The 27,075-nt window shown below is 41.5% G+C and overlaps 1 protein-coding gene across 1 annotated transcript in view; it reads left to right on the plus strand.

Moving 5' to 3' along the window:
- The window catches only part of ADGRV1 (adhesion G protein-coupled receptor V1), a 421,267-nt gene that overhangs the window by 272,912 nt on the left and 121,280 nt on the right, over positions 1-27,075 (plus strand). Inside the window, exon 86 of the mRNA XM_045021061.1 lies at positions 26,712-26,828. Within this exon, the coding sequence (XP_044876996.1) occupies positions 26,712-26,828 (117 nt within the window). The remainder of the gene's footprint in view (positions 1-26,711; positions 26,829-27,075) is intronic.

Consider the following 27,075-nt stretch of genomic DNA (forward strand, 5'->3'; position numbering starts at 1 on the left):
AAGTGTGCTCTCTTCAGCTACTAAAATCAAGTAGAGCACACAAACAGATTAGAACTGCATCTAATTATCAGCAAGCTAATTCCAGCCTGAGTTCTCTGGATTCAAGAATATTTTCCTGACCACTTTTAGCATCTTGTCTTAAAAGTCAACTGTGTGGTCATTTATGACATTGCAGCATAATTGGAGACAAAAAGTCAAGTATGGGACCAATTAGTCTTTGTTTCGACACAAAGCAAGGCAAAATGCTGCAAGCAGCCTCGCTTTGTGTGTATTGTAGACCAACAGAAATCCTAATGTTTATTAGACACAATGCCTTAAATATTTCCTTAATGGTTTCTTTTATACAGCAGAGTTCACTAGCCACACTGATTTTTTTAAAAATTTAAATGTAATATTATCTCTTCTTTCTCTAGCAGCACATGGCAGATTGTCCTAACTTTACATTAATGAAAAGCAAAAAGCACGTCTGTCGTGGAACTTAAACACAAACTTGATAGTTCTGCAAAGTGAGTTTCAAAAATAATTTTAATAATTAGTCTAATATCAAATATACAGTGAGGAGAACATTGTACATAAAAATCTCCAATAGGAAAAGTAAAATGTTCAATGGGAAAGTCAGAGATTGGAGGACATACTTCTTTTTGACTCTTAATTACCAATAATACTCTGTACTTGTTACTCCTGGGGGAATTCTATGCCACTGTGCATCTCTACAGAAAAATGACTTTCTTATGGGGAAGCTGTAACATCTGTTCACACACCCCTCCCCAGCAGTCCGGACATGTCATTTCGGGAGCCTGGAGCAGCGGGTGGAGAGGTAAATCAATGTGGGGGTGGAGGGGCGGGACTGGGGATGCCCCCGCTGGTGGAAGCTCTACACTCCTCCCCACTTTCTGCTCCCTCATCCACCCGACCTCCGTGCATCTGGACCCTCCATACATAGCCCCCCGGCCGAGCTTCACCTCCCTCTGCACCCAGACCCTAATCCCACCGAGCCTTCCTCCCTGCAAAGTTCCACCCTTGCACCCAAACCACCCCACACTGAGCCCTCCGCACTTGAATCTCACCCCCCGAAGCCCCCCCTTCCCCTCCCCGTACCTGAACCACCCCAACAAGTCCTCCATACTGGGACCTCGTAGGTGAAAACCTCAGCATTGGGCTTATGAACAGTTGTACTGAATACAGTATCTCAGTTGAAAAGTACCACTTATGTTGCAAGGAAGGCATCTGGGGACAGGTGTCTACGAAACAGTACTAGCGAGAAACAGTTTGTTTTTATTTACAGTTGCTCTTTCTTTGAGTGTTACTGAACTTGTCTACATGTAATGTGCATAGATAATCCAGGCAAAAATAGCAGCCAGTGTGTGCCTGGCTGTAGTTTGTATGTTGTTTGGAAACTAGAACATTTTTGTTAATGAGGAGGTGTGACGGGGCGGGACAGCCCCGCACTGGTACAGCGGGGGTTAATCCTGCTTTGATAGCAGAGGAAGCCACGCCCAGGAAGCTCTGCTGGGCGTGCTCCAACTGGCAGACCAGTATAAAAGCCTGCAGGTCTGCTCAGTTGGGGCTGACCACCAGGGGAGAAGGATGCAGACTGTCAGCTCCTGCAGATGGAGAGCCAGTGCGCCTGGACCGGGGCGTCAGCCGAGCAGAGGCCGTACCGGAGACCCCGGGGGGGGTGGGCGCCTGCCGGGAGGGACCTACGGGGGAACCGCTCCCACAACGCCGACGTCCGGCTAGACAGGGTAGGAAGTGACCCAGAGGACTGTCGAGACTGACAGCCTTAAAGCTGCAGTACCGCTCGGCGTGTTGCGGGTGGATCCCCGCCGAGTGGGGGAAGGGGTGTCTATGGACTCCGGCCGCTAGGCCGTGCTACCCCGCTCCGAAGAGGGGGTTGTGGGACTCCGGCCGCTAGGCCGTGCTACCCCGCTCCGAAGGGGTGTCTATGGACTCTGGCCGCTAGGCCGTGCTACCCCGCCCCGAAGAGGGGGTTGTTGGACTCCGGCCGCTAGGCCGTGCTACCCCGCTCCGAAGAGGGGGGTTGTTGGACTCTGGCCGCTAGGCCGTGCTACCCCGCTCCGAAGAGGGGGTTGTTGGACTCCGGCCGCTAGGCCGTGCTACCCCGCTCCGAAGAGGGGGTTGTTGGACTCCGGCTGCTAGGCCGTGCTACCCCGCTCCGAGGAGGGGGGTTGTTGGACTCTGGCCGCTAGGCCGTGCTACCCCGCTCCGAGGAGGGGGGTTGTTGGACTCTGGCCGCTAGGCCGTGCTACCCCGCCCCGAAGAGGGGGTTGTTGGACTCTGGCCGCTAGGCCGTGCTACCCCGCCCCGAAGAGGGGGTTGTTGGACTCCGGCCGCTAGGCCGTGCTACCCCGCTCCGAAGAGGGGGTTGTTGGACTCCGGCCGCTAGGCCGTGCTACCCCGCTCCGAAGAGGGGGTTGTTGGACTCCGGCTGCTAGGCCGTGCTACCCCGCTCCGAGGAGGGGGGTTGTTGGACTCTGGCCGCTAGGCCGTGCTACCCCGCTCCGAGGAGGGGGGTTGTTGGACTCTGGCCGCTAGGCCGTGCTACCCCGCTCCGAAGAGGGGGGTTGTTGGACTCTGGCCGCTAGGCCGTGCTACCCCGCTCCGAGGAGGGGGGTTGTTGGACTCTGGCCGCTAGGCCGTGCTACCCCGCTCCGAGGAGGGGGGTTGTTGGACTCTGGCCGCTAGGCCGTGCTACCCCGCTCCGAGGAGGGGGTTGTTGGACTCCGACCGCTAGGCCGTGCTACCCCGCTCCGAGGAAGGGGGTTGTTGGACTCCGACCGCTAGGCCGTGCTACCCCGCTCCGAGGAGGGGGGTTGTTGGACTCCGGCCGCTAGGCCGTGCTACCCCGCTCCGGAGGGGTGTCTATGGACTCCGGCCGCTAGGCCGTGCTACCCCGCTCCGAGGAGGGGGGTTGTTGGACTCCGACCGCTAGGCCGTGCTACCCCGCTCCGAGGAGGGGGGTTGTTGGACTCCGGCCGCTAGGCCGTGCTACCGCGCTCCGAAGAGGGGGTTGTTGGACTCCGGCCGCTAGGCCGTGCTACCCCGCTCCGAAGTGGTGTTTATGGTCTCCGGCCGCTAGGCCGTGCTACCCTGCTCCGAGGAGGGGGGTTGTTGGACTCCGGCCGCTAGGCCGTGCTACCCTGATCCGAGGAGGGGGGTTGTTGGACTCCGGCCGCTAGGCTGTGCTACCCCGCTCCGAGAGGGGGTGTTTATGTGAACTCTGGCCAGTAGGCCGTAATACGCCGGCTACCAGGGGCAGGCCGAAGAACAAGGGAGTGGCGGGCGCTAGGCTCCAGCTCGCCCCCGCCACCAGGGGGTGCTGGGGTACCAGACCCGTCACAGGAGGCATAATGACCAAACCATTGGGATTATTCCCTATTCTTCAAACATGATAGGTGATTTTCATTTCTGTCTGGAGAACTAGATGCTGACTTGTGTTAATGTAATGTCTGAAAGACTCCTATCTAATAGCACGTGCCCCTTAGCACTGAAGCAGCATGACCTATAGTAAGAATGTGTGCTGGGAGTCGGAACTGAATTTTGCTTCTGGTTCTGCTGTGGACATGCTCCGACCTCAAGCAATTTACATAGGATGCAGCTTTTAAAATGCCAAAGGAAATTAATGCCCAAATCCCAGTGGAGTTATGCACCTCATTCCCTTTGGCACCTTTGAAAATCATACCTATAATTTCTTTTAAAACAAACAAAATGAAGTATTTTTTTCACACAATGCACAGTCAACCTGTGGAACTCCTTGCCAGAGGATGTTGTAAAGGCCAAGACTATAACAGGGTTAAAAAAAGAACAAGGTAAGTTCATGGAGAATAGGTCCATCAATGGCTATTAGGCAGGATGGGCAGAGATGGTGTCCATAGCCTCTGTTTGCCAGAAGCTGGGAATGGGCGACAGAGGATGGATCAGTTGATGATTATTTGTTCTGTTCATTCCCTCTGGGGCACCTTACATTGGCCACTGTTGGAACACAGGATACTGGGCTAGATGGACCTTTGGTCTGACCAAATATGGCTGTTCTTATGTTCTTTGACCCTAACCCCACTAAGCCCCAACCAACTGCACCCAGACCTCCACCCCAACGAGTCGCACTCCACCAGCATCCAAATTCCCTGGCTGAGCCTCCCATACCTAGACCCCCCTTGTCAAACCCCATCCCCCCACACCCACACCCCCCTACTGAGCCCCAACCACCTTTACCTGGATCCTCCTGCAGAGTCCCATTGCCTCTGCATCCAGAACCCCCAAACAAGCCCTTGCGCATCCGGATCCCCCCTATATCTGGAACCCCCACTGAGCTGCCTACACCCAGATTGTCCCACCCAGAACTCTGTCACCCCACACCTGGATCCAGCCAGGCTGAGCTTTACAGACATTGAAAACTAGATTCTGGTTAGCCAATGTGCCGCTCCTCCCTAATTATTCTCCTTGGGGCTCACAGGAAGCTAGATGTGGAGTATGCATGGAGCTGTACCAAAATCTAGCCCTGTCAACATTGTCCCTGGTTTAGAGATGGGGAAACTGAGTCTCTGAGAAGTTAGTGCCTAAGTTTTGAATTTTGAAGTCTGAGTGGTTGGGTACCCAGTTAGGGCCTGCTTTTCAGAGGCACTGAGCACCTACAGCTCCCATTGATTTCAGTCACAGTTGTGAGTGCTCAACTTTTATAAAAATCAGGCCCCAAAAAATGCTATCTGGGTGCCCAAAAGTGAAGCATCCATAAGTAGAGGCCACTTTTAAAAAATTAGACAAAATGATTTTGAGTCAGTAGCAGAGCTAAAACTGGAAACCTGGAACTCCTGACTCTCCATCCTGTGGTCTAGCCACTAGACAATGCTCTTTCCCTTAATGCTGCTTTTACAGATCCAGACTAACATGGCTACCCCTCTGATAATTAATTTCAAGTTATCTAAATTTCAGATGAACTGGATAAGAAATCCTGCCCATATTCCCTCTACATCTTACAACAGAGTTAGCAAGTTCTCTTCCCCTTTCATCACCAACAGGACAGTTCTTCTTTCCCTCATCCTCCAAAATAATCTCTAGCCTTCCTTTGATTCTCTGTTTCTGAAGTCTGAATCACAGGACCCAGGAGGTCCATCTTTTAGGCCTCGGGCCAACCTCATAATGCTACCTGTATATGTACTATAGATTTTACTTTCAGTTGTACTCCACTGTCCTCTATATTTCAGTTACTACCTCCCAGCAATGGAAAGGTCTACAGCCAAATGTTTAAAAGACCTTAACACACATTTTTCATTTAGGTACCTACAGAAATGGACAGACTTTCAAAAGAACTCTGGTCTCATTGAAGTATTTAAATTGAACTGGTCAAAAATGGGGAAATATTTTGTAAAATATTCCATGAAAAGTCATCACTTTTTTGCATAGGTGCCGTCTTTATGAGTTGCCGGGGGGTGCTCAACTTCTGTTCCACCCCAACCCCACTCTACCCCTATTTAAGGGAGGTCTGCAACATTTTTTAGATATCTAGATCCCAATATCCTAAAGTTTGTGGGGCTTTAGTTTGGGAACCACTTGCAAAGTCTGACTGAGTTAGAAGTCTTCAAGTTCTGGGCCCATCTCTACTTAAAGAATAGAATTTTTCTCTTCACATTGCAGATATATCACACATGTTGAGGTTCTGCCAAAAAATTCCTGTGATAAATAGTCCTGCATTGTTTCTCGGCAATATAATTAGAAATACTCATTGGCAGAACTTATGACTCTTAAAGTTTGAATAGATATTTTATATGCATGCGTGTATATGTGTGTATATATATACTCAATCTACTGTAAATTCCATCCTAGTTTGTCCTCAGAGAGAATTGTAGCTAATTATTAATTATTTTATATTAAATACTTCACAAAGAATAGTTATCTAAAAAAGCCAAAGTGCAATATAAAGCTATTCCAATTTATGCATTGCTCTTTCTAAGCATGGCTCTATTTTTCCTCTTTGAAATGGAATCTCTTGCAGCACAACCCCTGGAGGCACAACCCCTGGGGCACAATGGAGAGTTAAATGTTGCCACATAATGGGAGACAGCACTGTGCAAAATAGTGGAATTGACGTAAATTGGGTGCATTCTATCTTTAGCAGAATTCATTCCACTAAATTCACGTGATTATAGCATGTAACTTAATTGTGAATTCTGCCCATTGATAGTTACAAAATTTGAATTTTTAATCATTTTGATAAGCCATATTGGTTTTTACATAACTTTAAATTCGTTTCAATGAACGTAATAGTATAGCAATGCTTTGAGGTTCTCTGCAAGTAAAACTGCTGTTGTGAAATGTTTGACAAATAGAAATCTCACAAGGCTTCAGTTATCTCTCTGAGTTGTGACCAGTGATCTTAGTTTTCCATGAAAGAAACACCCAAAATTCTCTGATTTTAAAAAAAAAATCTGCATTTTTCTGGGGTTAAAATAAAATGCTGAATTTTTGTTTCCCTAGCCTTAATAGAGAGTCTTGCTGCCCGAGGCTGTCAGCCTGAGCCCCACCAACTGGGGCTCTGTCCGTCAGCCCCAGTTCAGTTAATATGGAGAGCCGAATATTGGTGGCTTGGATAAACGAGGTTCTATTGTGTATGTGTTTATTTTTTCACAAAATGTAAAAACCAAAGATTCTCTGTAAAACCACAAATTCTGCATATTTCCTTGGCATATGGTTTTCCAGGATCCCTGCTCATGACTTCCCATTTACTGTTATTGAGTTGAGTCTTCATGACAAAACAGCAAGAAAGAATATAGCATTATTGCAAACGTGCCTCTGTTGTCTCCCCTAACACTGCTAACAGAGAGTATTGTATTACAAGAGTTGTAACAGAAATACTTATTTATATTAATCAATAAATAAAATAGAGCCAAAATAAGGTCCCAAGGAAGTGAATGTAAGTGTTGCCATTGGATCAGAACCTCATCTTACACCAGTGATGTCAGTATTTGGCCCCTTGTATTCAATAACTAAGGATTTGGTCCCAAATATCCTATTTTCATGGTAAATTTCTTCACACTTTCTTCTGAAAGTGAATTTTTGGTACAGTAAAACCTCAAAGTTACGAACACCAGAGTTACGAACTGACTGGTCACCCACACACCTCATTTGGAACCAGAAGTATGCAATCAGGCAGCAGCAGCAGAGATACAAAAAACCCAAAACAAACAACAAAAGCGCAAATGCAGTTCAGAAATCTGTTAAAATAAACTACAAAAAAATAAAGGGCAAGTTTAAAAAAAAGATTTGACAAGTTAAGGAAACTGTTTCTATGCTTGTTTCATTTAAATTTTTTTCAACTTTTAAATTTCATTTTTCTTCTGCATATTGAAGTTCCAAATCTGTATTAAGTCAATGTTCCATTGTAAACTTTTGAAAGAACAACTATAACATTTTTTTCAGAATTACAAATAACTTCCATTCCCAAGCTTGTTGTAACTCTGAGGTTCTACTGTATATTAATTAGTCCTGTCGATTAATTGCAGTTAACTCATGCGATTAACTCAAAAATTAATTTCAATTAAAAAAATTCATCACGATTAAACACAGTTTTAATTGCACTGTTAAACAATAGAATACCAATTGGAATTTATTAAATATTTTGGATGTTTTTCTACATTTTCATATATATTGTATTCTGTGTTGCAACTGAAATCAAAGTACATATTTTTATTACAAAAATTTGCACTGTAAAAATGATAGATAAAAGAAATAGTATTTTTCAATTCACCTGATAAAATATGATTTAGTTGAGGTTGGTCCTGCTTTGAGCAGGGGGTTGGACGAGGTGACCTCCGGAGGTCTCTTCCAACCCTAATCTTCTATGATTCTAAGTACTGTAATCTCTTTATCATGAAAGTGCAACTTGCAAATGTAGATTTTTTTATTATATAACTGCACTCAAAAACAAAACAATATAAAAATTCAGAGGCTACTCAGTCCTACTTCTTATTCAGCCAATTGCTAAGACAAACAAGTTTGTTTACATTTACAGGAGATAATGCTGCCCTCTTCTTATTTACAATGTCACCAGAAAGTGAGAACAGATATTTGCATGGCACTTTTGTAGACGGCATTACAAGATATTTACGTGCTAGATATGCTCCGTCATGCTTCAGCCACCAGAGGACATGTTCCAGATGACATGCTTCCATACTGATGACGCTCGTTAAAAAAATAATACATTAATTAAATTTGTGACTGAACTCCTTAGGGGAGAATTGAATGTCCCCTGCTCTATTTTACCTGCATTCTGCCATATATTTTATCTTCTAGCAGTCTTGGATGATGACCCAGCACATGTTGTTTGTTTTAAGAACACTTTCACTGCAGATTTTACAAAATGCAAAGAAGGTACCAGTGTCAGATTTCTAAAGAGAGCCACAGCACTTACCTAAGGTTTAAGGATCTGAAGTGCCTTCCAAAATCTGAGAGGGACAAGGTGTGGAGCATGCTTTTAGAAGTCTTAAAAGAGCAACACTTCAATGCAGAAACTACGGAACCCAAACCACCAAAAAAGAAAATCAGCCTTCTGCTGTTGGCATCTGACTCAGATAATGAAAATGAACATGCGTTGGTCTACACTGCTTTGGATTGTTATCGAGCAGAACCCATCATCAGCATGGACACACGTCTCCTGGAATGGTGATCATAGAATATCAGGGTTGGAAGGGACCTCAGGAGGTCATCTAGTCTAACCCCCTGCTCAAAGCAGGACCAATTCCCAACTAAATCATCACAGCTGGGGCTTTGTTACCCCTGACCTTAAAAACCTCTAAGGAAGGAGATTCCACCACCTCCCTAGGTAACCCATTCCAGTGCTTCACCACCCTCCTAGTGAAAAAGGTTTTCCTAATATCCAACCTAAATCTCCCTCACTGCAACTTGAGACCATTACTCCTTGTTCTATCATCTGTTACCACTGAGAACAGTCTAGATCCATCCTCTTTGGAACCCCCTTTCAGGTCATTGAAAGCAGTTATCAAATCCCCCCTTATTCTTCTCTTCTGCAGACTAAACAATCCCAATTCTCTCAGCCACTCCTCATAAGTCATGTGCTCCAGCCCCCTAATCATTTTTGTTGCCTTCCACTGGACTCTTTCTAATTTTTCCACATTCTTCTTGTAGTGTGGGGCCCAAAACTGGACACAGTACTCCAGATGAGGCCTCACCAATGTCAAATAGAGAGGGAATGATCACGTCCCTCGATCTGCTGGCAACGTCCCTACTTATACAGCTCAAAATGCCATTAGCCTTCTTGGCAACAATGGCACACTGTCAACTCATATCCATCTTCTCATCCACTGTAACCCCTAGGTCCTTTTCTGCAGAACTGTTCCTAGCCATTCGGTCCCTAGTCTGTAGCAGTGAATGGGATTCTTCCGTCCTAAGTGCAGGACTCTGCACTTGTCCTTGTTGAACCTCATCAGGTTTCTTTTGGCCCAGTCCTCTAATTTGTCTAGGTCTCTCTGTATCCTATCCCTACCCTCCAGCGTATCTACCACTCCTCCCAGTTTAGTGTCATCTGCAAACTTGCTGAGAGTGCAGTCCACGCCATCCTCCAGATCATTAATGAAGATATTGAACAAAACCGGCCCCAGGACCGACCTTTGGGGCACTCTGCTTGAAACCGGCTACCAACTAGACATGGAGCTGTTGATCACTACCCGTTGAGCCCGACGATCTAGTCAGCGTTCTATCCACCTTACAGTCCATTCATCCAGCCCATACTTCTTTAACTTGCCAGCAAGAATACTGTGGGAGACCGTATCAAAAGCTTTGCTAAAGTCAAGGAATAACACATCCACTGCTTTCCCCTCATCCACAGACCCAGTTATCTCCTCATAGAAGGCAACAAGGTTAGTCAGTCATGACTTGCCCTTGGTGAATCCATGCTGACTGTTCCTGATCACTTTCCTCTCCTCTAAGTGCTTCAAAATTGATTCCTTGAGGACCTGCTCCATAATTTTTCCAAAACTGAGGTGAGGCTGACTGGCCTGTAGTTTCCCGGATCCTCCTTCCCTTTTTTAAAGATAGGCACTACAGTAGCCTTTTTCCAGTCATTCGGGACCTCCCCCTATCGCCGTGAGTTTTCAGAGATAATGGCTAATGGCTCTGCAATCACATCCGCCAACTCCTTTAGTACCCTCGGATGCATCGCATCTGGCCCCATGGACTTGTGCTCGTCCAGTTTTTCTAAATAGTTCCGAACCACTTTTCTCCACAGAGGGTTGGTCACTTTCTCCCCATACTGTGCTGCCCAGTGCAGCAGTCTGGGAGCTGACCTTGTTTGTGAAGACAGAGGCAAAAAAATCATTGAGTACATTAGCTTTTTCCACATCCTCCGTCACTAGGTTGCCTCCCTCATTCAGTAAGGGGCCCACACTTTCCTTGATTTTCTTCTTGTTGCTAACATACCTGAAGAAACTTTTCTTGTTACCCTTAACAACTCTTGCTAGCTGCAACTCCAAGTGTGATTTGGCTTGAAGCATGAAGGGACATGCGATTGAAGCATGAAGGGACATATGAATCTGTAGCGCATCTGGCACATAAATATCTTGCGATGCCAGCTACAATAGTGCCATGAGAATACCTATTCTCACGTTCTGTGACACAGTAAACAAGAAGTGGGCAGCATTATCTCCTGCAAATGTAAACAAACTTGTTTGAGCAATTGGCTGAACAAGAAGTAGGACTGAGTGAACTTGCAGGCTCTATAGTTTTACATTGTTTTATTTTTGAATGCAGTTTTTTTGTACATAATTCTCCATTTATAATTTCAACTTTCATGATAGAGACTGCACTACAGTACTTGTATTGGGTGAATTGAAAAATACTATTTCTTTTGTTTTTTTACAGTGCAAATACTTGTAATCAAAATAAATATAAAGTGAGCACTGTACACTTTGTATTCTGTGTTGTAATTGAAATCAACATATTTGAAAATGTAGAAAATATCCAAAAATATTTAAATAAATGATATTCTATTATTAACAGTGTGATTAATCACAATTAATCACTATTAATTATTATAATTGCTTGACAGCCCTAATATTAATGCAAATATTCTTTTTATAGAAGAACAAACAAGATGTGTTATATCTTGAAGTCAGTGCACAGCAAATCTGCACAATGACTGGCTGGAGACTGCTCAGTTTCTGTGTGATATGATACTTCTGTGGTATTAAAGCTCCTTGAATTGTGACTTGATGCTGACTAGTGAGATATCCTGATCTGGTGACAAGGTCCTTTAGAATATACTACAGTATATCTTCACAATGGGGGGATGCACACATTTTTATAAGCCAGTCAGTGTTCACAATTTAAATTAAACAGTTAATGTTAAATTTCACTGGTGATAGAGAGACAAGGTGGGTGAGGCAATAACTTTCATTGGACCAACTTCTGTTGGTGAGAGAGACAAGCTTTCAAGCTTACACAGCTCTTCTGGGACTGACATGGCTACAACAACATTGCATACAACTGATGATATCTGATTGTTACTCAGAGCAAAAATTTGTCTGAGTTCGCTTTGCTATACTCTGGGCTCTGTGTTCAGCATATTTTTCTCTAGACGTGTACATCATGGGAATGTTAATGGTAGTCAGGACTTGCATATCAAAGGGAGCGTTATCCCCATTGTTACTTAAATTATTAGGAGAAATCTATTAAGACAACTGCTTAAATGAGAGAATAATATTCGGTGTTTAAATTAAACTGTCAAGGGACTTCAGTGTCAAAGCTGCAGTTAATTACAGTACATAGAATTATTAGATTTAACTTAAATATTAAATTTCAGTGAGTTCTATAAAACCTATTTTGAACAAAATTAGATTAGCAGTTTTTTAGATATTTTTACTATGTACGTATAAAATAATTTAGTACTTTAGAATATTTGTTTCAGATTTACTGAATGATTATTCCTCATTGAGTCCTGGCCATTTATGAAATATTGAGTTTTAAAATATGGCATGTTTTAAATTTTGTGCATTAAAGTAACTGATAAATGTTGTTAAACAGGAAAGGTATACTCCCTAATTCAATATTACTTTTAATTATTGTTTTTTGGGGGGGGGTGTTAGACCAGTCCTTAGAAGTTTTCACCCAAAAGGTTTTGAGTGAATGAAAACAGAGTGTATAATGTGAGCAGAGATGTCTTAATGACCTTAATGTAGAGCATGTGATCATTTTTCCAGGTTATAATATGTGTCAACGTCTCTTGCACTCTAAGCCTCTACCTCTCCTTTATTTTCTGAAACGATGAAGGGTGTTTCCACTATCTCCACCCTATGCTTCTTTTCTGAGCTGGCTCGTGCCATTTTTAAATTGCTGTCAGACAGCATGGACCCAGCAATAATCCGTGACATTATGGTAACAAACGTGACTCTGCACTGGTTGCTTGGGCTGTATTACAACACTCAGAGCTGGAAAAATTTGGCCTTGGACTTCGCCCATTGCACCTCTGAGCAGATGATATGGGATCAAGAGAATATTCTGTGGCAGTACTAGAAGGATACTATGAAGCAGTGGTAGCAGGACGAGGAAGAATAACAGAGGACATTGAGCTGTTGCAACAAGAGGATACTAGTTCCTGGATCACCTACACAGCATTCAGCACTGTTTCCGGACCCAGGAAACCAGCATGAATTGGTGGGAAAGGACCATTCTGCTGTGTTGGGATGACCAGCTGTGTTGAGAGAGCCTTCCCCATCCTGAAATTATCTTGCTTGAGATCGGTGCAGAACTGGCCATGGAGCTTCTGTGACAGCATACCAACATGCGGGTGCCCCATGCTCCACTTATCCCTGATGCCCTGGTTAATGGAGCAATACACAGGCTGCTTGGACAGAAGGAAGGAACATTTTAACTATCACCTCAGTAACTGCAGAATGGTAGTCCTGTGTACATTCGGCTGTTTGAAAGGCAGATGGTGCTGCCTATGGAATAGGTTGGAAGCAGCTCAAAAAATGTTCTAACCATTATAACTGCATGTTGTTGTTTGCACAGTATTTGTGAGGGCAAGGAGGAAAGCCTTACACTTGGGTGGGAGGCTGAACTGCAGAAACTTGCTTAGAGGTTTGAGCAGCCAGTAAGGCCTAGCAGGTGCATGTTTTGCAGGAGGGAAATCTGGTTCAGGATAGCTTCCATGAGCTACCTCTCTCCCTCTTTTTCCATTCTTTCCTTTACCATGGTGAGGCTGTCTGTACCCACAGCAATGCTTTCTATGGTCACAACACTCTCCTTGAACACTGCCACGATCTCCTGAGAGAGCTGCATTTCTTTCTCCTGCTGGGTCTTCATATACAGTTTCCATCTCTCAGCCAGCCTGGTTTTCCTCTGTGACTCAGCCATGAGTTCTGCAAACATGTCTTCACGAGTTTTTCTTTTTCTCCTCACTAGGATGGCCAGCCTGTTAGCAGTATATAGAGGCCAGAGTTTATACTTCTGGTTTGGTTTTGCAGTTTTGTTTGTGCGCTGCAAGCCCGTCTGTGGGATTGGAGGTGTAAAGGAGAGGTTGGGGGGCATCGGGGACAAGCTGGATAGTAATCCCCTGTACATCCCCTTCAAGCTGTCCTGATTCTCACTTGCGGTGGCACGTGACTAGTAGGCTGAAAATGGTTTTATTCAAATAGGCAAAGGGCAGACCGATGAGATATGCTGTGAAGTTATTCACCAGGAAGCTCCCCCTCTCCCTGCCAAAGTTCTGCAGGAGTAGAAGGGGCTTGCAAGCTATATCAGGGGGCATGGATGTGCAGCTGTTTCCTATAATGCACATAACAAAGTCAGGCAGTTTCTCAATCTTAAATTCCATGTGGAGAAAGTGCAGAAAAAAATAGGGTTCTGTGCTGATTGTCAGCTCCAGTGTTAGGGCATTTGTACCTCAGCGGGGAGCCGTGTTGGTTGTGCCTTGACCGGCATACTATGTGCACTCAGACATCATGTAAACTACAAAAACTATCCAAATGCCTTTTCCTGTCAGCACTGTCTCAGTAAACAGTTGAATTTTGCACAAATGAATGCTTTTGGTATTCAAATCTGCTGGCAGACGGGAGCAGGGTACAGACTGTGACTCCTCGCTCACCTCCATCAACAACGATAATAATAAATTGCCAAGACAGGTACTTATATGCTGATATTCTTTCCAAGGGATCTGACTCTTCAGTCCAGGCCTGAGTTTCTGGCTGGGAATTGGCCTCAGCTGATACAAAGCAAGAATCAGGGTCAGTTGTAGCAGGGCAGGACTGGGGCTGTCTTTCCAGCTGGCTGTTGTCGGGTTCTGAGTCTCCAAAAGATCCTGGTTCTCTGGGAGCAGCTTCTCTCCAGCATCTTCCTGCTCATCCCCCGAAGTGCCTCGCCAGTTGTCCTTGTGCGGGGGAAGAGTGTGGGTAGCAGGCTCCAAATAGTGCCTAAACTGTAACTGTATTTATCAAAAAATGGACAGGTCACATATCCCCTCAATTGTTTTTCTTTACCCCTCATTTCAATGTACTTTCTCCTGAGCTGCTTGCTCTTTGTTCTGCACTGATCATAACCCTTCATGGATATCTGCTTTGCAACATCCACTAAAAAGCTCTTTTTCCTCTGGCTGGCCACAGAGCTTCCTGAACCAATGCTTCTCCCCAGATGGCGATGAAATCTCAGGCTTGCTCCTTGCAGCTGTATGAGGCATGTTGTGGGCCTTCTGGACTGCAATCGCAGTTGTATCACCAGATAAGTGATACAGAGGGATTCAGGAGTAAATGGGCAAAATCTGGCTCTGCATCAGCTTTTAAAAGGGAGGGAGGTCTGTCTTGGAAACTTAACACCAGGGCAGAGAGGGCATACAAGTAAACAGGTTGGTAATGGTCAACCTGCAAAGAACTGTGGGTAGCTGTTGGAAGGACGCAAAAATTAGTGCTCAGCAATTGCTTGCATGTGAACAAAAGACCGAACTAATACAATTAGAAGCAAACCTGTCCACTTTGCCACAGAGCTCCAGAGTGCCTGATAAATAGGGAGTTAGTGCACAATGATGGGGTTTTCAAATCCAGTTAACTCATTTGATCAGTTTAAAACCCCCACGTAGACAAATCCTTAGCAGACCATATAATAATTCATTGTGTGCAGTACTTTCTTGATAACAACCCCAGATTGGAACCTCTGGGTATTTTGGGGCATATCCATGTTAACTCTTGTTTGCAACATAACTGCGGTGATATGAGTAGCTAAACGATGGCTCTATTTTTAATAGAGCTAGTCAGAAATTTCCATTGAAACTTTTTTTAAAAAAATGTTGATTTTTGACAAACATCATCATGGATTTATAAGCCTTTTTTTTTTTTTAGTAACCATATATATGTTTAACAGGGCCGCCCAGAGGATTCAGGGGGCCTGGGGCAAAGCAATTTCGGGGGCCCCTTCCATAAAAAAAAATTTGCAAAACTGTAGAATACTATATTTTTGTTGTGGCCTCTGCGGGGCCCAGGGCCTGGGGCAAATTGCCCTATTTGCTGCCCCCCTCTGGGCAGCCCTCATGTTTAATGTTATAACTAAAACCAAAGGAGCTGGTGCTGATTCCTACTTGTAAAGTGTTTTTCAAGTGTCCACTAATTATGCACCAATTTGGTTATGACTATTATATTGAAATAATTTAATAAAAAAAATTCATGAAAATGCACAATGGATCTTTATTCCCAAGTGTTTCACCTCCATTCAGTATTAATAATGCAGATTAAAAATTAGCTATTATTTTTTTCTTTAAAGCTAAGTAAATTATTGTATACATTATTTTAAATATTTGCTTAAAATTGTGTCATATTTCTGTGTTCCAGTGCATGATGTATGTTGTATTGTTGCTTTGACCAGAAAGATTGATTTGGAACTTAGGCTGTTGTCAGAAAATCTACACATTTTTTTACTGATTCCTTTGTGGGTATTTTTGGTCTGGCCGTCAATATCAGAACAGAAAAAGAACATGAGTGCTAGTCTAACCTGCAGAACAACAGCGAACGGTATGACTTATTAAGAAATAATTCCAGGAGGGTAACGCTTTTTTATCTATTTAAAGAAGATCAAAGCAGAAGAGGGCTGCTCTATGAGGATATTGTGGGTTTTTAATAGGTCACTTAGCATGTTATTGTTCATTGCAATTAATTACAACAAAAGAAACCACACAGTCAATTCAGTCTTCGCTGCTGCTTCCCCTGTTTGCACTACATTGGCGTAATAACAGTTAATATATATTTTTACAGAAATACATGAATACAGGGAGGGTGGAGGACTCCTTCCCAATCTGGAGCCAAGAAATAAATAAAAAGAAATAAAAGAAAAAGCAGTTGTCTTTTGTTGTCAGAAAAATCTAGTAGGATTTTGTGTTGGAGCCAGCTCCTGCAAAGATTGATTTACATGAGTAACTTTATTTATGCGAGGAGACCCATTAAGTCAGTAAAATTTTGCGACTAAAGTTGTTTGTGTTTAAGCCTTTGGAGCAGTGGTTTCTTATTATGGAGCAGGAACTGAGCACCTGAGAAAATGCATACCACGTCACAAGGATAGTTAAGTACAGTATTTCACCAAAATCATTGCTATCATGAATACTGTGTCAGAGTTTGCTGGTTGGGTATGTATGTGTGTGGCACATCTTCAAACAGTTCCTAAAGGGAGTGATTTCTCCCAGGGAGGAAGGAGCCCTATCTCAAGAAGTGATTCTGAAAGAAGGTTCAGGGTGTCGGTGTTGCTCCATGCTCTCTGCCTGGAGGAGAAAGCTAAACTATTTTATACTAATAGCAGGAGGGGTCCTATCTGTGTATTCTTTTCCTGTAATAAATGCATATTGTTCTGTTTGTTAAACTTGTGCTTGTGTTGTTATTCCAGGGACTTCATCTGCTTGTGTAGCTCACATACCAATAAGGAAACCACAAGGTCTTGTAATGATACCAAATTAATCCAGAATTTATGTTCAGGGCTACATTAACTCCAAAAGAAGAACAGATCTTATTTTATTTCTCCTCTCAGGCCCTGAATGTCCCTATGCAGTTATGACTATCTCTTTGATTGTGACCTGTGAGATACAGGTGTCTCCAGAGCCTGTTAAAACTTCTTGCAAATCATGCACAGGGGTCTCTATAGAGTGTTACCTTTTTCCTCCTCTCTAGCAGATATATCACTGCCTCCTCAGCACTCCTTGGAAATAAAAGAGTAAATTATGATTCTCAGATTGGTTTTCCCAAGGTGGTAGCACTTCATGTTACTTCTAGACTGCTAGGTCAACCCTTTATCTTACTTTCACATATCTTATTGTATAGTGAACTTATTTTAGCATTTACCCATAATGGCACTGAAAGCTACCAACATCAAATATTTATGAAGGAACTCAGTGTAATTTAGCTAATACAGTATCACATATACTTACATCTCTAAGGCCTTTTCAGCTTTTATTTTCCCATCATGCTGAAAAGTTTGGCTGGAACCTTCTCAAGATTGGCTGGTTCTAGCTGGCAAGGGCATGACACTTGGGTAAGTCTGTTTTCCTACAGACTTTAACACACAGCTAAATCTGCCAGAGCCTATCATCCTCAACGGCTATTACATATTTTCTTTGACCAAATGTAGCTAATCTAGCATTAATAAGATCCTTCATAGTCTATATCCAAACTAAGGAAGAGTATGTAATTTAAATATTTAAATAAAATGAATAAATGATTCTTACAACAAACTGTTGCAAATTCAGTTAGTTTCAAAATATTTTCACTGCGCAGTTATGGGACAATCCTTCCCCTGTGCAGGGGAGATGTGAATGTGCAGTCATAATAAATGCTAAAACAAATCCACTATTTAATAAGAAAATTGAAAGGAAGATATGTCTAGTCCAGAAGTAGCACAAAGTGAAAGCTCAGATCAAACTTCATGAGTTCTTGACGTTCTTATCTATAAAGGGCCAGATTTTCAAAGCTCAGCCATCAGGTAATGCTCACAAAAATATATCTGTTCATGTATAATGCGCACCATTAAAGAAAAGTTTACCGTCCTATGCTGGTTATTACTGGACATGATTTGTAGTATTCACTATATGTAGGTTTAGGGTTTCAGTTTTAAAAATATAGTTCAAATCTCAACAACTTTTGGAAGAGTCTTGTGATTTAGGTCCTGCAGAGATTTCTGTCCATTTTATGCTGCATCCTGATCACTTTGTTCACTGTTTTGTTTCGGGTTATTTTGATAATGCTCCACATCATAGAATTTAAGCACTTATATGGACCATGCCCTCTTACATCTCCTACTACTTACTTTACGTTCTCCTCCTATTATTTCTATATTCCAAATATCTATTCTTATTACTTCTAAAATCTAACCCATCTACTTCCTGCTTGACTGCTATGTAGGACTGGATTAAAGAATTTTGCAGCACTCTGCATTATGGAAATTGGGCCGTCCTCCCCTTCTTCCTTAAACTAGACAGAGGATGTGATATGCAGTCTGTAAGTATGAGATTATTTTTATCATCAGAGTTAGATCTTTCTCAGCAGAAAATACAGATGTAGCACTGACAGAGAAGATTTTGTGTTCTTATGCTACTGTATTTTGAGTATTAGAACACAAACAGGATTTGAATATAAGAATAAAGTCGTATATAGCCCCAAACAATTAAAGTGACTGATATGTAAATACCCAACAAGAACATGGGCTTAACGATAGTGGTACAGAGATCAGAGGCTAGTAGAATCTATTATGTCACTGTAGTCCAGGTTTCATGACAAGTCACTCTCAATGGACACTAAAGCAAAGGTATCAATTCTGGACTGCTCTATTGTTGAGCAGTCATAGCTTTTAGTTCTGCTCATCCTGGAGAATAATCATTCTGCTTCAGCATTTGTAACTGGCAATGTGAGGTAAATATGATGAGTGATGTCCACATCTGGAAAAGTGGATTCCAGGAGTCAAGACTTCAACTGCTTTAATTGGTTAATTGGCAATTTGCAAGCTTCATTTTTTGTGAGGCAATAATACTGTTAAAACTCATCTTCAAAAGTTACTTTGAGATCATATGGACATTTTGCAACCAAAGCTGCAACTGCAAAATGTATCTTGGTGTGGAGCATATTGCTGAAGTTGGTTGAGAAGCCAAAATCCTTGTATAGGCTTCCCAAAAAATTTTCAGAGACACTTTCAAACTGTCTAGTTATGAAATTAAAAGTTTCTATTCTAAACTTTTCTGACCCCCAAAGCTCCATATTCATTCACATGGATTCACATGCCTGTTGTTTCCATTTTGGAACTTGATGAATTTCACTGTAATAGGCTTGAGATACAGTTGGTGCCTTTGACTTTCGAAATGCTCCAGTTTCAAACTGACCCCTCGGGTGCAATAAAAAAATCACCCAGTGACTGCAGGAGTTGGATAGCAGAACCGATACTGATATCTGCTTTTTAAAATGGCTGAAATCACTGAAGGACATGATTCCATAGCTCTGCCATAAATGTGGTTTCAAGAAAGGTCCATCTTGTTTTGCAGAAACTGTGCTTTTGTTTGTGTAATCCCATATGCAGCGTTGTCTTTGCTGACTTTATCCAGAGCTTCTCGTATATGTACACAATTGTGACATAGGGCTTTTGTGGATTCAGCATGGCAGGACCAAAGGATGGCGGACAGAGATTTTAGAACCAAAATAGGATTATTTTCTTTTCCTTTAAATCCCTCAATAAGGATTTTCCAGCAGTGCGTTGAGACAGCAGAGAAGGTGTAGAGTCATTGGAGGAAGCCAGAAAAATTCACTGCTTGGACACAGGTTGCCAAAAAGATTCAGAGAATGTGCTGCATGAGGGACATAATCTCCTACAGAATTAATATGCCTAATACGTGTCTGAAGGCATGTTGGCAGCATTGACATAGGTCTGACAGCAATAATCCAAAATATTAATACCAAGTTTGTTTAAAGTAGACAGCACATTCTCTCCAAGACTTGGCACAAATTCTAGAAAATGTTCAACAGGATTTCCACTTATGTTAAAAATACAGAAAATGAATGCTAGATCCATGAGAAATATCGAGAGTACTGTCAACTGCTAGAGAGTAATATTTGGCAGTGTAACTTTCCTCTTGTATTGCTTATAGAACTTTCTTCCACATCAGTTAAAAAATCTCATCACAGATAGTGGAGGAAATATATGGTGGTTTTCCATGTCCAAACTTCTTGATAGCAGGGAGGGAGTGCTAATAACTGATGATATCAAGAAAGGGTGAAGTGTTTAATACCTATTTTGCATCAGTCTTCACTAAATAAAGTTAATGTTAACCAGATACTCAATACAATTAATTCTGACAACATAGGGGAAGAAACACAAGCCAATAGAAGGAAAGAACCGGTTAAAGAATATTTAGATAAGTTAGATGTATTCAAGTTGAGAAGACCTGATGAAATTCATGCCCCATACTTGAGAAACTAGCGGACGTAATCTCGAAAATATTAGCGGTTATCTTCAATAACTCATGGAGGTTCTAGACGACTGGAGAAGGGCAAACATAGTACCTGTCTTTTAAAAGGGGAACAAAGAGGATCTGGGAAGTTATAGGCCAGTCAGCCTAATTTTAATACTTGGAAAGATACTGGATCAAATTATTAAACAATCAATTTGTAAGCACCTGGTGAATAATCGAGTTGTAAGCAGTAGCCAGCATAGATGTGTCAAGAGCAAATGATGCTAAACCAAAATGATTTCCTTTTTTGACAGGGTTACTGGCCTAATGGATTGGGGGTAGTAGTAGACATGATATATCTTGATTTTACTAAGGCTTTTGACACAGTCCCCCATGACATTCTCATAAGCAAACTAGGGAAATGTGATCTAGCTGAAATTACTATAAGGTGGATGCAATACTGGTTTAAAGAGTATACTCAGAGTAGTTATTAATTGATCACTGTCACACTGGGAGGACCTATCTAGTGGGGTCTCACAGGAGTCGGTCCTGGTTCTGGTACCGTACAGTATTTTCATCAGTGATGTGGATAATGGAATGGAGAGTGTGCTTATAAAATTTGCAGTGACACCAAGCTGGGAGAGGTTTGCAAGCACTTTAGAAGACAGGATTGGAATTCAAAATATTCTTGACAAATTGGAGATTTGGTCTGAAATCAACAAGATGATATTCAGTAAAAACAAGTGAAAAGTATTTAATTTTGAAAGGAAAAATCCAATGGACAATGACAGAATAAAATGGGGAATAACTGTCTAGATGGCAATACTTCTGAAAAGGATCTGGGTATTATAGTGGATTACAAATTGAATATGCATCAGTGTGATGCAGTTGTGAGAGGCTAATATTCTGGGCTGTAATAACAGGATTCTTGTATGTTAAGACACAAGAGGTAATTGTCCCAGTCTACTTGGCACTGGTGAGGCCTCAACTACAGTACAATGTCCAATTCTGGGCACTACACTTTAGGAAAGATACAGACAAATTGGAACAAGTCCAGAGGAGAGCAACAAATGTTTAGAAAAGCTGGCCGATTGGGAAAGGTTAAAAAATTGGGTATGTTTAGTCTGGAGACTAGAAATGGGTTGGTAGGGGGAGTACCCCATAACAGTCTTCAAATAGGTTAAGAGCTCTTTGTAAAGAGGACTATGATCAATTGTTTTCTATGTCCACTGAAGATGGGACAATCAGTAATTGGCTTAATCTGCAGCAAGAGCGAGGAGAGATTTAGGTTAGATATTAGAAATTTTTTCCTAACTATAAGTAGAATTAAGTAGGTTTCCAAGGAAGGTTGTGGAATCCTCATCATTGGAGATTTTTAAGAACAGGTTGGACAAACCATGTCAGTGACAGTCTAGCTATAACTGGTCCTACCTAAGTGTAGGGGGCTGGACTTGATGACCTCTTAGGCCCCTTCCAGCCCTATATTTCAGTGATTCTTTTATACCATTTCTCTCTTTGAAACTGAAGTGACAGCTCAGTATCAATATGCTGATTTACTTTAGATACCTTAACATAAGAAATCATGACAAATTGATAGTCAGAGTTACTCTCATGCTCTGTAATTCAAGTAGTAGAATGAGCCCAATCACTGAATCCATCACAAAAAGCATTCTTCTTGTCTGAAAAAAGCTTGCACGTGAAACAGAACATAGCACTAAATGGAGGCGACTACAGCAACCATTCCCACATGATTGTTTCTCTGTTGACCAGCTTTCAAGAGAGAGTGTCTCTGGACACAGATAACTGTAAGGCCGATTACCCATGTGTTTGTACAGCTGTTCAGATATTTTGAAATCTGCATAATGGTTTTGGCAATTGGATTCAATCCTGTACTTTTGGACATTATCAACTACCTGCCATTTGGCTGGCTCTGTCGATGAAGATGATTGTGAAACTATATTGTGTAAGGTGAGATGGCTTATCTCCATCTCAGCCTTAGCCATATGTAGGTGAGCATAAGAAGGTTCCTTACAATTTGTTCTGCATTAGACTGTACTGGGCCTTTTCAGTGGCACAGACTGAACTTGACATTCCCTGCACTGCAACATCAATATGAGTTACCGCTAGATTAAAAAAAAATCGCTCAGTTTCAGTACTTTGCTAAGTAACCCTTTGTCCTGCAGTTCCTTTTCTTTAATCAGTTTTCATTTAGAGGAGCTTCTCATTTGTTTCCAACATGCCATTTAAATTAGTTAATTTTATATAACTATAATGTGCACGTCTTGATTTTTTTTTTTTTTGTTATTCGCACTTCATACAGGTATGTACATTCAGGGGCTGCTCTAGCTACAGGCAAACTAGGCAGCTCAACATGCTAAGAAGCTTTCCCCCCTTTTAACCAGATCTTCACATTTTAATGCACACGTTCTTTGGACAGCATAGTTTTCAAGGATTTGTTCTGGAGAACTTAAGTTTTAGAAAATAAATAGGTCATTGTGCACTGGTCCCTATGTATCTGAAAATTGCTTTAAAGTAATCAAAAGTAAGAAAAAACGTGACAGGCAGATATAAAATTCCAGTTAACTTTTGAAAACAATTCAACTGTTTAATATTAATCTGAATATCTCCCAGAAGATTCCACCATATGATCTTCCCTCAGTTTCCTTCCTAGCAACCCTTTGTTCAGTCCTATGCATGTCTCTTAAGGTTAGATCAAGTCATAATTTGCAACAGAGATGTAACATTTATTTTTTGGCTTTTTGAATATAATAGTTGATCTTCACCTGCATCAGATTTCTTTAAAGAGGTGCTAGAGCAGACTGGGCATGAAATTAGGTGCCATTGCTAAATTATTGGTTGTAGCCTCCTTTACTTATATTATACAATCCTCTGCTGTTTATGCTGACTTGTAAGTAAGCTTTTTCGTTAGCATCTTGGACAAGTCAAATGCCTATGCAGCTTGGCTAAAACAGCTTCCAGTTTCCCAGACTAATACTAGATTCATCTACAAGATAGTCCCCTATTGCAAAAAATCCTCAGAGTGACCAACCTGATGGTAATGTCATATAGCAGAAATATACTGAATTGGCTGAAGATTATCTCAGTCTCTGGGTGGGTGGGAATGCCTTGCATTGCACAACAGGGAACCCTCTAGTCAGTTGGTGAGTGGCATTGATAAGTTTCCAAAGTTTCCAGTCCTCTTTTCTTGGAAGATTGTGGCTTCAGTTTGGGGGACATGAGGGGAGAAGGTTAAAGGAGTAAAATAAATTCTGCAGAATCCGATCAAGAAAAGGAGGGCTCCCGTCTTCTGTGAGAGTAAAAAAGTGCCAAAGCTGAAGGGGAAGATTTCCCATCAAAAAGCCAAAGGGCAGCAGCACAGAGAAACAACCCTACCACCAACTTTCTTCTCTCCTATCACATTCATCTGTTTAGAGTTGGTTCACAAAATGTTAATTCTCAGGAATCCGGACAAGGAAGCAGCTGCCTACAACAGCAGAATCTGCCTAGGTCTGGTGCCGAACCTGACTGGCACTGCGCTGCAACCCTGGCGCATGGGGTCACAGCACCACTCACTCAAATTTGGACAAATTTGTCCAAATGAACCTGAAATTGTCAAGGCAAAGTTTACAGGACCTTTTGCTCCACTAGTTCTGTGGGATAAAATAAATGTTATTTTAATATATGAAGATCCTGAGTATGTATCACTTTCACTTATTTTCCGACATTATGTATACTACATACTAATACATTTTAAGGAATCAGATATTCACATTGCATGAGAACTAGTGCAGCATTCTCATATGAAGATTTAGAAGGTGTCTCTCTCTGCAGATATTTTCAATGTAAATTCAGAGATCCATTTGGTCAAACATAGATTCAAATGCTTTGTGTTAGATATTCCTATCAGTGTACAATATGTAACCAATGTAGCTATCTTGCTTATAAAAGGTCTACAAGGAAAAAACAAATTATGACTTATTTTTTTCCTTCTTTTTAGCTGTTGCTTGTGTTTAAATTGCTCAATTTAAGCAGCACTCTGTAAAACTACAAAAATGTACTGCAGTGTGAATAAATTATCTTCTTTTAATTCTTGCTCTGAGTAATAGTAAATGATTAACACCTGCTGTTTCTGAAGAGTGTATTTCTTTTATTATTAGAGTAATAAAAACCAAGGAGCATGTCTGCTGTAGTGAAACTTGTAGTAAACTGAAACAGAAGACTGCAGGCCTCATTTTCTTTTAAGGGAGGTTCACCAAACTCTAACAGAAACATTGTGATCATGAAGGGAGAGGCTCTAAAAGCAAACTTTATGGGCTGTAGACACATGCTGATTGATTTGTTTAATTTTTTTTAGTGCACACAGTAAGACTCTTTTAATTTTAAATAATCACATAGAGATGTACACAGATCTCAAAGCAAGATCCTGGGGTGAAATCTTAGTCCCATGGAAGACAGTGGGAATTCCTGGTTGACTTCAGTGGGGACAGTAATTCATTCCCCAGTGTTTGGCATTAGAGATATGGTTACAAATTATCAACCCACCCACCCCATTCAAAGATCTGTTCCTCTTCAACATCAATAAGTAAAGATTCCAATGTATTTTTTTATTTTATTTGGTCACTATGTCAGAAAAACCTTGTAAGTGTCCTGATCCCTTTCTCAGTGATATGCTCTCGCTAGCATTCTGCTTCATTCCCTCTATGGCACAAAAAAATATCTCTCACAAATTGGTGCAATTTGCAGCTTTTCCTTTTGAGTCACTAGTTAACCTTAAATGAAGCAGTTTCAGGCCAAATCGGATGGCCTTGACAGGGCCCGGTGGAGAAGCATATACTGCTGCAGTTTTTAATATTCATAGAATAAAGTCTGCAGATTCGAGTTCCAAATCCATTCACAAACAGAACTGCTTCACAGTGGACTGTGTGTTAGTGAAAAGAAATTTGGAACTATTGGTTAAAAGCAAAACCTATTCCCAAATGGAGAAATAAAACTAGATTATCCCTAAAGAGAAAAAATATATATTTTTCTCACTTCACAAATTCAGTAGGTTAACTGCATAAATGGTAGATTTAGCCTATTCTGCATTCTTTATGTGAATGATTAGATCCTTCTAGATAATGTGTTATAAAAGTATTTTATCTGTAGTGGAATTCAGAGGAGCCAGATCTGAAACTTATTGAGATCCAGCTCACATTTTAACATTATATTTTTTTCTTTTAGATTTTTTTGGTTTAGTTTTGCGGCGCTAGTAGTTAAAAACAAATAATGGAAAATAAAAGTTCTAAGAATAATAATGCCTCTGTTAAAAAGAGTCATGCCAGTGGGAAAAGGAAGTATAGTCATCTGGTGTCTAGGATGGGATGCCTCAGAACAGCATGGTAGAGAACAGCTTACTGTTCCATAAAAGTATCTTATAACTTCACCCTAGCACCTGTTGCACACTGCAACATACAGGCAAAGGACTGATTATTTACCAGGCCAGCAGATTACTCCTTCGAGCCTTGGTGCACTTGGTAGGATGGTATAGCTGGTACCCAACCTATTGCTGTTTTGAGCTCGAGGTTGCAATCTTGTCCTACTTGACACGCTTTTCACTCACTAATGTAACAGCACAGTACAGGACATGAATTTTCCTTGTGTTCAGATTTCATAACAAATGCTTTTGGGGCAAGAAGCAGGAGTGGGTTACTATAAGTTAGGTTTATAAATACATTTCATGTTCTGTTTTGAGAAAATAAAAGATAACATGATGAAATGTGCAGGATATGTTATCTAGAAATTTTTCAACAGGGCAGTGAAATGCAAATATATTTGATGCATGTTACATCACAAAATTGTTCTGTTTACAACAGATTTAAATTTATATGGTGAGCTGGCAGGAAATCAGGCAGGGTTCCAACTATGTGAAGTTCAAATCCGTTGTAAACAGAACCACTTTGAGACATTTTTCATTGTCAGGGTTTTCTACAAATGTGATATAACATGCAAATCAAGAAACAACAAAAGTCTGTTAACATGCTTACAAAATAGGACAGACTTATGATGCTGAGTCACTGGAAGTTCTGCTATTGATTTCAGTTGAGCTAGAATTTCACCTCAGGATGAACATTAAATACATTTATCCCAAAGCATCACATTCCATTACTAATTAGTTTCTGAATTGAGTGGTAAATTATTGTAAATCATTCTGGCTTTCATCCCAAATGAAATTAAACTTGCCGATGACTTAATATTATTAAATTAATGTTGATTGGTTCCAATATGTATACATGTGTCTCTCTTACAGATTTCGTTTCTTGCCTCGGCTTATGTAAGTCAAGAGCTCTCAGAGGAAAGCTGCTCTGCCCTGGGATCTATTGCACATTACCTTTACCTTTGCCAGTTCAGCTGGATGCTCATTCAGGTTAGTATCTTTCTCTTTCTCTCACTCATTCACCAAAATCTGCTTAAGGGCAACTGACACTTGTACTGCATTTATGTCATTTCTTAATGTGTCTGTCATCACATTCCAGTGATATTGATGAGGCAAAGAACTTAAATAATTCCTACTAACCCTAGAGTGAAAGAGATCTAGAAATAAATTTTCAAATCAGTTTAGAGGTGTATTCCAGTAAGTCCCATTAACATCCATGGCCATTGTGCACTAAATA

Source organism: Mauremys mutica, chromosome 6, assembly GCF_020497125.1.
Source record: "Mauremys mutica isolate MM-2020 ecotype Southern chromosome 6, ASM2049712v1, whole genome shotgun sequence".
Taxonomy (NCBI): domain Eukaryota; kingdom Metazoa; phylum Chordata; order Testudines; family Geoemydidae; genus Mauremys; species Mauremys mutica.